The 11,080-nt window shown below is 39.7% G+C and overlaps 1 protein-coding gene across 1 annotated transcript in view; it reads right to left on the reverse strand.

The window, feature by feature from the left end:
- Positions 1 to 2,665, reverse strand: part of LOC126175447 (aminopeptidase N-like) — a 184,268-nt gene extending 181,603 nt beyond the window's left edge. The window contains exon 1 of the mRNA XM_049922250.1: positions 2,588 to 2,665. Within this exon, the coding sequence (XP_049778207.1) occupies positions 2,588 to 2,595 (8 nt within the window). The 5' untranslated portion in view covers positions 2,596 to 2,665. The remainder of the gene's footprint in view (positions 1 to 2,587) is intronic.
- Between the last annotated feature and the right edge of the window lie 8,415 nt (positions 2,666 to 11,080).

The following is an 11,080-nucleotide window of genomic DNA, read 5'->3' on the forward strand; positions in this document are numbered from 1 at the left end:
TTCTTGTACTACGAATATTACAAATATCCTTTTGAATGCATAGAAAACGAGTGCAAGTCAATTTCTTAATCTTTAGCTGCCATCTGACATTATTTAACTGATCTTATCTTGAAAGTTAGTGTACTGACGCACATATGGCAGGTAAAAAGCAGATTATCATTACCACTCTGTAGACAGAGCAACAGCAGGCCAAGACATATATCTCAACCACTCGAAATCTTTTATGAGTACCGCACTGAAGCCAAACTCTATAAAGACGAGGTGTCGGTTTCTCATATTGCTAACAGGCACTCTCACAGAGAACCCGAGGACCTCGCGGGAAGCTGTAGGGTTGCGGCAACATTTAACTGGCACCGAGTCCTTATGAACTATTGAAGTGTACCACCACAGCGTGGGGAGCCAACTCGATAATAGCAAAAACATCGTTATTAACAACCACAGACTGATGTAAATAAACCCACATCGACAAAACTGACTGCGCTATCAACGAGACTGCTGATTCACTCTCTAACGACGAATAATAATTTCATTTTTATTATCAAACTGCTTCACTGTTACCAGTCATGATTCTTACCACTTTTGTTCATCTTGTGCACTAAACGTTTCAGGAAATAATTACTATTGCGAAGCGCTTTTTAATTTTATCTGCACTTGAATAAAAAAAGGGCATGGGAATAGAATTAAATCACAAAGAACACTGCATGCAAGAAAAATAAAAATGAAATCGTGACTGAAAACAGAAAATGCTTCGATAATAAAAACGAAACTATTGTTTTACGGTCCCTACATATCACAATTATTTTATGATTGGCAAAATGAAATAAATACCAAACCCTCTTAAATTTGACAAACTGCCTATTGGCTTCTGTCTCGGGTTCTTCGGCCGACGTTCATCTAATGATTTTCCTGACGTTTCGCCAGCACGAGTGGCTGGCATTGTCAAAGCTTCACCCTCCATTGCCGGCAATGGAGGGTGAAGCTTTGACAATGCCAGCCACTCGTGCTGGCGAAACGTCAGGAAAATCATTAGATGAACGTCGGCCGAAGAACCCGAGACAGAAGCCAATAGGCAGTTTGTCAACAAGTGGCCACGAAAGCCTTAACAATTTTGTACCTCTTAAATTTGTTCAGTAACATTTACAACATTGTGAATATACCGGTAGAATGGTTTAAATCCATCTTCATAAATCTGTCAAGGAAGGCTGATGCTAACACTGCTCTGAATGTGTTCTGAGAATGCTGCACTGCCCTCTACACAGAAAAATAAATGGAAACATAAACGAAACACAGTCCGGATTTAGCAGTGATATCGGAACAAGAGATGCCCTGTTTCATAAACAGGTCTTAGTTCGAGAAAGTCTCTACCCGCAGGTGAACGTCATTGCTTTTGCTTAATCGATTTTGAGAAAGTTTTTGACAATGTCAGACATCAAATCGTATAATTAAACAACTTCACTGCAAAGAATGACCCGAATCATGGTAAAAAGCCAATTTTCAGACGACATTAGATTGCTGAAAGGTATCAGCGAAGATCGAATACTCCGGAAGGAATTTTCACTCCGCAGCGAAGTGTGTGCGGATTTCAAACATCCCGGCAGAGTAAAACTGCGTAACGGACCGGGATTCGAAACTGGCAAAAGTCTCAGTTTCGAAGCCTGACCCGGCGCAAAAGTTTTAATCTGCCAGGAAGTTTCAAGGATGCAGATTATCTCCAGCACACATCAACTTATATTCTGTAGCCGTTTACCGGAATGCTTTGTACGACGTCAATAAATGACTTAGAACCAATGATAAATGCTTGAGTAATATCAACTATGCTGATTACACTGTATCACTTACTGGGGTCTTAGAAGGCCTACAATTCCTTCTCGACAGAATTAACATCGCCAGTAAAGAGTCGGACTTAATATAAATTTCCAAAAAATAAAAACTTTGGTCATCAGCAAGAATACTGTAGACAATGCGATCATCAATTTGTGTGGAGCATCCCAGAGGGGGTAAGTAGACTGAAATACCTAAGATTCTGATGGACAAATGAAAACCAGAATCCCCAATGTGTGGACACCAATCGAAAAATTCCCGAATCTGGTATGTAGTCGTGCTCTGCAACGTAACTCCTGTTGGTGAATGGTGACGGGTTACGTCGTATCAGTACATTGTACGGGGTAGGAACCCGCACAGTTAAGACATCGTTCATGAATAAAGGCATCTGAAATGTATACGTACCTTCGTATGTTGAGCATCGCATGAACAGATCTGACCGACGACGAAATACTTCACTGTGGTGTGAAACTGTTAAGTTGGTAGCTAGTTCGAAGAAAGTAAATTCTTAACAACTTTTTGAAGCAACTTATCTTTGAAGAAAAGGTACTGATAGAAGAGAAGAATATACTAAACATGTTGCCAAACTTCTATAAGAAGACGGTACTCAAAGAACAAAAAGAAGAAGAATGATAAATTTGGTCTACAACTTTAACATATGATGTTATAATGTGTAATAAACCAAAACATCAGTTATCTAAACATTACATCGCTAGATTATTATAAATGTAATACCTAACTCTATGATACGATTCTTATGACGCACCTTTTCATCAACAAATGCTTCAAATTTCTGAAGCCGCCAGTGGTGCCACAAGACAAGTACGTAGAGTTCCTCAGTTTATAACAGACTGGCGCAACGAAGCTCTGTTAGAGTGGCTTTTATAGCGGAATACAAGTTGAAGTACTTCACATTTTCCGCCGCCTAATGCCATATATGATACCACCAGAGATAAGATCGATGTTGTCTCTCCGATGACGTCTGAGAAACCCCAGACACCAATCTAGCGAGTGTAAAGACCTCGTATGTCTGTTTACTCCTTCATCTCAAGCATCCGCCAATCAGATAATCAGAGACGTACCGAGCTGAGTGTCCAAAAGGTGCCTCTCTACGTTACAATCGAAGCAATGGCTCACTTAGGGACAAACATAGAGTACAAGCGAACTGTCGCTTTATCAGTGTCGTGCTGAAAGTCGTTTTGTTGAAAGATCTTGCTTAAGGAGTCTCAGCAAACTCTTAGTTTGCAGCACTGCCCCAGAACTGATGGTTACACTTTGGTTTTGAATCGAGTGGACGGCCTGTAGTAGAGACTTCAGAAGTTCTGTGACAAGCTAGGTTGAGAACTATAGAGTCCTCTGCGTGTGGGGTGCACACGAGGTTTTTTGTCGATTAGGAGAATTTCCATCCAGTCCAGACAACAACACCTGTAGCAGACACGTATCGGTGTTAAGATCCAAAGAAAGGAAAGAGAGGTCCCTACAGCCCGCATCTCGTGGTCGTGCGGTAGCATTCTCGCTTCCCACGCCCGGGTTTCCGGGTTCGATTCCCGGCGGGGTCAGGGATTTTCTCTGCCTCGTGATGGCTGGGTGTTGTGTGATGTCCTTAGGTTAGTTAGGTTTAAGTAGTTCTAAGTTCTAGGGGACTGATGACCATAGATGTTAAGTCCCATAGTGCTCAGAGCCATTTGAACCAAGGTCCCTACAAGCGAGAGTATTAAAATTCTAGTGTTTAGTTGCTCAAGCGTTAGCAACAAAGTGCCAAAATTTAAAGCTATCCTAATGAAGCAAGCGAGCTCGCGTAATACCACGTACAGAAAGCTGGATAAAACCTGAAATTGATAACAAGTAGATTTTTTGGAAAAATTTAAGTTTTTTTTATCAAAGGGATAGGTTAATGGGAAAGGGAAGTGGTGTATTTGTTGTAGTAGACAAGGCACTCAGATCCGTCGAGATGGAAACTGAAGCTGCATAGGAGATTGTCTGGGCAATACTGGGCGTGAAAGGTGGACATATAAGTAGTAACTGAATCTTTCTATCGACCAAAAGACTAACCTTCTGGTGCACCGAAAACTGTAAGAAAATGTCAGTTTCCTACTAGTAAATATCCCAACCATTCTGTCATCTTTCGAGATTTCGTTTAATTGGTAAAATTCCATGATTTTTAGTAGTGGGCGCAATAAGACGTCCTATTAAAAGTTCTCTGAAAAATACCTAAAACAGATAGTTTACAATACATTGCATCTAATGGTAACTGATAGACCTGACCTCTTTGAGGATGTTCACATTAAAATTGGTATAAATGATTATGAGACAGTTATAACTTCAATGGTTACCGAAGTAGAAATGGTAACTAGAACAAGTAGAAGGATATACGTTCATCAAACTAGATAAATGGGCACTAGTGTCATATGTCAAAGAGAAACTTGAAATACAGCTCTGGACAGGAGCACGCAGAAGGACTGAGGCTCAAAATAGCTGGGTGATAATAAATAAAGTGGCTGTTGGGACTACATCCTTGTCGAATTGCCTGGTTTATTAAAATTTCATCGAACATTTTCGAACCTGAACCTGTAAATATTTTCGTATTTACGTATAAACTTATTAGGGTATTGACAAAATATTTAGGAAAAGCATCTGTTTCTAATATTTACCATAAAATGGGTCTTTCTACCTTATCAAACGCTTTCTCATAATCAATAAATGCTAAAGCGTTTCTAAGCCGAATTCCCGACGTTTTTCAATAATTTGTCTTACTATAAATATGTTTTCGTTACACAATCATTCCTTTCTGAAGCCTGACCGTTCTTCTGACGTTATTCAGTCAGCGATAGTTTGTAATATTTGATTAAGAATTTTTCTGTAAATTTTATATCCTGCATTAAGTAAACTTATTCCTGTATAATTTCCAGCGTCTTTACTACTGCCTTTTTAACATATAGAAATAACTTTAGCTGTGTATATTGAATAGTTCATGCGATACATACTTAAAAAATGGAGGAACAAAAATTCTACAATTATTCCTCCATATTTGATTAATTCAGTACTAATTTCATCCAGACCAGTAGCTTTCTTATTTTTGTTACATTTAAGGCTACTTTTAATTCTTTTTTGTCTGTTAGATCTGACGATTCAGTTTGTATATAAAAACTTTCTTCACAATCTTTAGCACACTACAAATTTCTGTAATGGTATATCCATTGGTTTTAAACAATTATGTTAATGTTTGCAGTATATTTCCTATTTTATTCATGTGTTTCATGGGTTTTAACACTGTATCTTTAAACACTATGTCCTGTCTTCCATGAATGTCATGTCCAACAGTAGCAATAAATACTTTTCAGGATTCATTATGGTATCTTTTCATTAAACTTTGTAACACCGCACCCGGTGCTTGTCCGATTTTGCGTGTGTTCGCTCCTGACAAACAACTTACAGAGAAATTGGGAGTGGAACTCTACGCTAAAATGGATAACGCTATGGTCCTGTCATCCCTAATTAATCTGCGGTGGTAGTGTTGACGATAAATCACACCTATTTTTACTTCCAGACATGAACGATCACGAATACTTAGGGTGTTCAGTGACATCAAACACATGCAGAAAAATAAAATAAAGCAAAAGGGTGAATTCAGGATCAGCTTCTGAAAGTAAAGGCTCTACTGAATCACAATAATTTTATTATAATCTTCAGATCAATGCTGAATAAAACACAATGAATAATTTAGAAATTACCCTCCTAACTGGCATTGCCAAACAACTATGTTAAAATCGGTCCAAAACGCGATCTCTTATAACTTGGCTGACCGACTGACATCAACACAAAACGTAAAATACGAAGAACAACTATACCCCAAGGTATCGTGAAACCTCTGTGGAAACAGAAATTCTAGATGATCCAACTATTTAACGTGACTCCTAGCACAGGCCGAAGTGGGAGCGATCTCACTGCAATATTCCCGTTGCAGCAGCGGTCTCCGACGGCGACGGCGCGGCTGTGCGGTCGGCGTATGTCGTCTCGGAAAGTACACTCCTACACTACTCAGACAACAGACCGCTGTCCGTAAACTTACCTATTTGCAACAATCTTCCTGGAACCAAAGAGCTGGCGCGGCCCTCTCAGAGCGAAAGACCAAGATGGGAGACGACTTGGCTAACATCCTCTCAAAAATGGTTCAAATGACTCTGAGCACTATGGGACTCAACTTGTGAGGTCATTAGTCCCCTAGAACTTAGAACTACTTAAACCTAACTAACCTAAGGACATCACACACATCCATGCCCGAGGCAGGATTCGAACCTGCGACCGTAGCGGTCTCGCGGTTCCAGACTGCAGCGCCTAGAACCGCTCGGCCACTGCGGCCGACTAACATCCCCTCAGTACGAGAGCTCAGTATGGAAGACATCTACAGAGAGTCGAGCAAGATCGTTCTTCACCTCTGTTTTCCCACCTCAACTTTTACCGAGTGAATCACATTACTAGAAGCTGCCAAAATACCCAGTTTGCCAGTGCCGACCAATGTACGGCCTGGGAATAGAACTCTTTTCCACAATTCTTCCATCATCATCATCATCATCATCATTTAAGACTGATTATGCCTTTCAGCGTTCAGTCTGGAGCATAGCCCCCCTTATACAGTTCCTCCATGATCCCCTATTCAGTGCTAACATTGGTGCCTCTTCTGATGTTAAACCTATTACTTCAAAATCATTCTTAACCGAATCCAGGTACCTTCTCCTCGGTCTGCCCCGACTCCTCCTACCCTCTACTGCTGAATCCATGAGTCTCTTTGGTAGCCTTGCTTCTCTCATGCGTGTAACATGACCCCACCATCTAAGCCTGTTCGCCCTGACTGCTACATCTATAGAGTTCATTCCCAATTTTTTCTTTGATTTCCTCATTGCGGACACCCTCCTGCCATTGTTCCCATCTACTAGTACCTGCAATCATCCTAGCTACTTTCATATCCGTAACCTCAACCTTGTTGATAAGGTAACCTGAATCCACCCGGCGTTCGCTCCCATACAACAAAGTTGGTCGAAAGATTTAACGGTGCACAGATAACTTAGTCTTGGTACTGACTTCCTTCTTGCAGAAGAGAGTAGATCGTAGCTGAGCGCTCACTGCATTGGCTTTGCTACACCTCGCTTCCAGTTCTTTCACTATGTTGCCATCCTGTGAGAATATGCATCCTAAGTACTTGAAACCGTCCACCTGTTCTAACTTTGTTCCTCCTGTTTGGCACTCAATCCGTTTATATTTCTTTCCCACTGACATTACTTTCGTTTTGGAGATGCTAATCTTCATCTGCAATAATCAGAGCAAAATGCCACAATTCTTCCCTTGCTACAAAATTTCACAAGTAAACTCCGCCCACGCCGGCTGGGAAGAACCTCGGCTGTGCGCAGTAACACGTTCACTGGAATTTATCTCCTAAGAGACCACTCGAGATTTTCCCTGCAAGATTCCCCGCCGTAGCGAACACAGACTCCTGCATTGAAAGTTTTTGTCATTCGGAACTCCTGGCCTGCCCCACTTGAGTTACTCGAAGGCGTAAAATTAGTGGGACATAGGCGAGAGCACTTTCAGGAAAGCCCGTCCAGCTATCCACTGTTCTGTTTTGGTAAACACTTGAACACCTGCAGCCGCACATCCCTCAGAGGCTGGCGGCAGCTGTGGCCCCTCTAAACGGATTACAGAACTTTCCCAGTTCACCATTCATACCGTCAGGCTGTGGACTTCGGCGGCAAGCTATGGAGGTAGCCGAGCTCTGTCTCGCATACTGCATCTCTGTAAAATCTTATAATTACAAAATCGCGTAATTCTCGCTGTATTAATAGCCAGTGTGCCGATGCGTTTCCACATAGATTTCCTACACCGTAATTTAGAGTATTACTGCAACAAACAACAACTTATCTACAAAGCGATTGCGCCGCTATCAGTCATTTTTTATTGACCTAAAGTGCTCGTCAAGTGATTACAGTCACGTTAAATGGACTCATGTAAGGTGCAAGACCGTTGCACTTTACAACTTTTATCTTTTTACTAAACTTTTTGTTTTATTTCTTTTCGAGATTATATATTTCCCGGGCTTCATTTGTTCGTGTTTGTAAATAGGTACTAAAGCATTTTTTCTTTAATATTGTTAGCTATTTCTGTATTCCATTTTTTTCAGACCCCTTTTCTGTTTAATTCATTACTTTTCGCTAGTGCCTCATTAGCTATTTTCCACATTGTTGGTTTTAACCTTCCCCATTCTTCTTCAATACTGTCTTTAGTGCCAACCATTTGCAGTTCGTGTGTGAGTCTTTGTGATATAAATTCCTTATGCTTTCTTCCTGTAGAAGACGAATTTTAAATTTCATGCCTCAGTTTTTGAATTTCTTAAGGTTTGTCTGTTTCCTTCATCTTCCCACACTTCAGTCTTTGAAGTAACCAGTAAGCGATCAGAGCCTGTGTCACTACCTATAAATACAAGAGTATCTCGAATGTGAAAGCTTAATTTTTACTAGTTATTACACAATCAGTTACTGAGTGTGAATCCCTTGCAGTTCGGGTGTATTTATTTATGTCTTTCTTGCTGAAGAAGGTATTTGTAATTTTTAGCTGGTTAAATGTAACAAAATCTCTTAATATATTGCCATTTGCGCTTAAAGTCATTTCATCAAATGTGCCAGTTTTTCATGGTATGCATCAAATCAAGTATGGTCCTTGGAGTCGTTTTATTACTGATGTTACGTTAGAAGAATGTGATTTGTCGTGTACAGGTTGGCTCTTTCATATATACTTTAACAGGATTCTGAAAGCTATTAGTATTGTTCCTCAATACGAATGAGCGGTGACTGATATTTGGAATATCTCACATTACAAGGCACTTGTTTATAGATAATATAGAATTATGTAGTACTGGCCTAAATGTCTTAACAATACTACTTTGTAGAGAATAAGAATGCAGGTGGACTGCCCACGCGTATTAAACGCCTGCAAGCAGCGGTATTGTGCTGCGGTACCTCTGCTGACACTTGCTATAACTGTTTGGCAATTGTGTGATTCTCATACGCTTTGGCAGTAAAATCTTGATTCTAATGCCTTGGGTTATATAGTAGAAAACCATAAACACTCAAATTACAATTGCGTAGCACTAATAAGCAATTGTAAATGCATGAGTTTTTTAAAAATAAATCAGCTTTACTGATTTTCTTTAAAAATGGTGTCATTACTGCATAAATAGTCAGAGGAATCAGTGGCAAGCGGCAATTCTCCGTAATCAATTATGTGGCAATGGTTTGCTTCGATTCTTGAAACTGCCATGAAAAAGACATTGTACAATACACGTTTTAAATGCCCTACATAGTACTGAACAGGGATCTGTAACTCATATCTTCATACAGCATGTTGTTTGTAACACTGTGCAGGGACGCTTCGCCAGTCAGTCAACGATTCCCGTGTGGGAGTGACGTGTGAGTGACAGCGAAACCCTATCCATGTGCTACTTCCTCCACAATTCAGCTCACAGTTTTCACTTACTAGTTATAAAATGTAAATCGTGAGTTTAATTTTCGGGATCTCAATTTTACGCTAACAGATGACAGTATCTTTTGACGTCTTTCGTAAAGCAACAAGGACGGACCAAATCGTACCTTCTTACTACTCTTGGTAACTGCCAAAATGGGGATAATGATTAAATAAATTTTATTGCAGTACCTTACTTAGGTAATGAGTCGTATAGGATTCAGTGGCTGTTGGTTGAGACATATGGCTGCATAGTTGTCGTCTCCACAAATAACGGTTTTCCAAAAAAATATTGGTCCAAACCTTAAAATCTTCAAACGACTCTTTAAGTTGCGCAGGAGTTTACAAAATTGTTGGCGATACGTGTGCGCTGTTTTACATTTACAGACCTGTAGGGCCTTTAACATAAGGTACAGGGAACAGCTGTTAAGAAAGAAGGTTACCAATGTTCATAACGACACTTTCACGGAGCATTTATTAACATAGAGACAAGATCCAAACGGACTAGACGAAATGACGATTCTGTATAGAGAGAAGAAAGGGTGGAAGCTTGTTGTCTTGGAAGCATTTCAGATCTTTAGACATATAACCAGCAAAGATGGCCTAATTTTAAATGAACAACTACACTTGAGAAACGCTTTAAGCCTTTGCTCGCAACTGCATGGTGTTTTGGCTCATGTTTGTGTGCACTTCCATTTCGGAAACGTTGTTTTCCCTCTGCTTGGCGGATTCTGTATTTTCTTAATGACAGCACACCAGACGGCACTGTAATCAGGCTATGCAGATTTTACATAAAGAGTATTTTTCGTTTTTGTGTTTTGTAATATCATGTTGAAGTCGTGCTATATCATTTTTCACCAGCACATATATTTTTGTAATTAATCATTTTATCCAGAACAAAAAGAAGGTCAGCATCGGTTGTAATAGCATCTGTTTTATTTATTGCTCTGCAGATCCATATTTCAACTGACAGAGCAGCTGTCATCAGTGCTATGAATACGAATAACACAAGAATCAGATACAGAAACAGCACATTGATCAAAACCCTTGTGACAGTTGCAGACAATTACAATTCCACATTCATATACCATTGTAAGTAGTCATGTAGACTGACCATAACTGTAACGACACACATTCTGACATAACCCAGGCAAGTACATGCATCAGTCCAACTGAGTCCGCTGTTTGTAAATCCACAGACCTAACATAGGTTTATGTAATGCTGGATAGCCAACCCCCTCTGTTCATTGCTCATATGTAAAACAACTTGTACATAAAAATACAGGGATTTCAAATAGTAATACCAAGAAAATTCAATGTTGTTAAAATAAATTTCCAAATATAAACTGATTTATTTCTTTTTATTTAAATTCTCTTTTATATATATATCACCGGTTGTCGTATGACTATTAAAAGATTATAATTAATGTTAGTCTGGTTGGGAATTTGGTAAGCTAGACTGGATACCTGGTGAAACAGTTGCTCAGTAATGCAAGGTTAACTTCCCCAGACAGCTCACAGCTTTTAACCCGCTTTTATTGTCTATCAGCACCGCTTACACCACAAATTAAAGCAACAACGTTACAAACTTCCCAAAAGTTAAATTTGTATTAGATGTTAAAATAGTTCTCTTGTCCAGAAATGCTTTGCTTGGTATTGCCGCTGTGCATTGTATAGCGTCTTATTGCGGACATTGTCAGTAATTTTGCTGCACAAATAGCAAAAGTCATCTACTACTTTCCGTGTCTCA

Source organism: Schistocerca cancellata, chromosome 3 (genome assembly GCF_023864275.1).
Source record: "Schistocerca cancellata isolate TAMUIC-IGC-003103 chromosome 3, iqSchCanc2.1, whole genome shotgun sequence".
Classification (NCBI taxonomy): domain Eukaryota; kingdom Metazoa; phylum Arthropoda; class Insecta; order Orthoptera; family Acrididae; genus Schistocerca; species Schistocerca cancellata.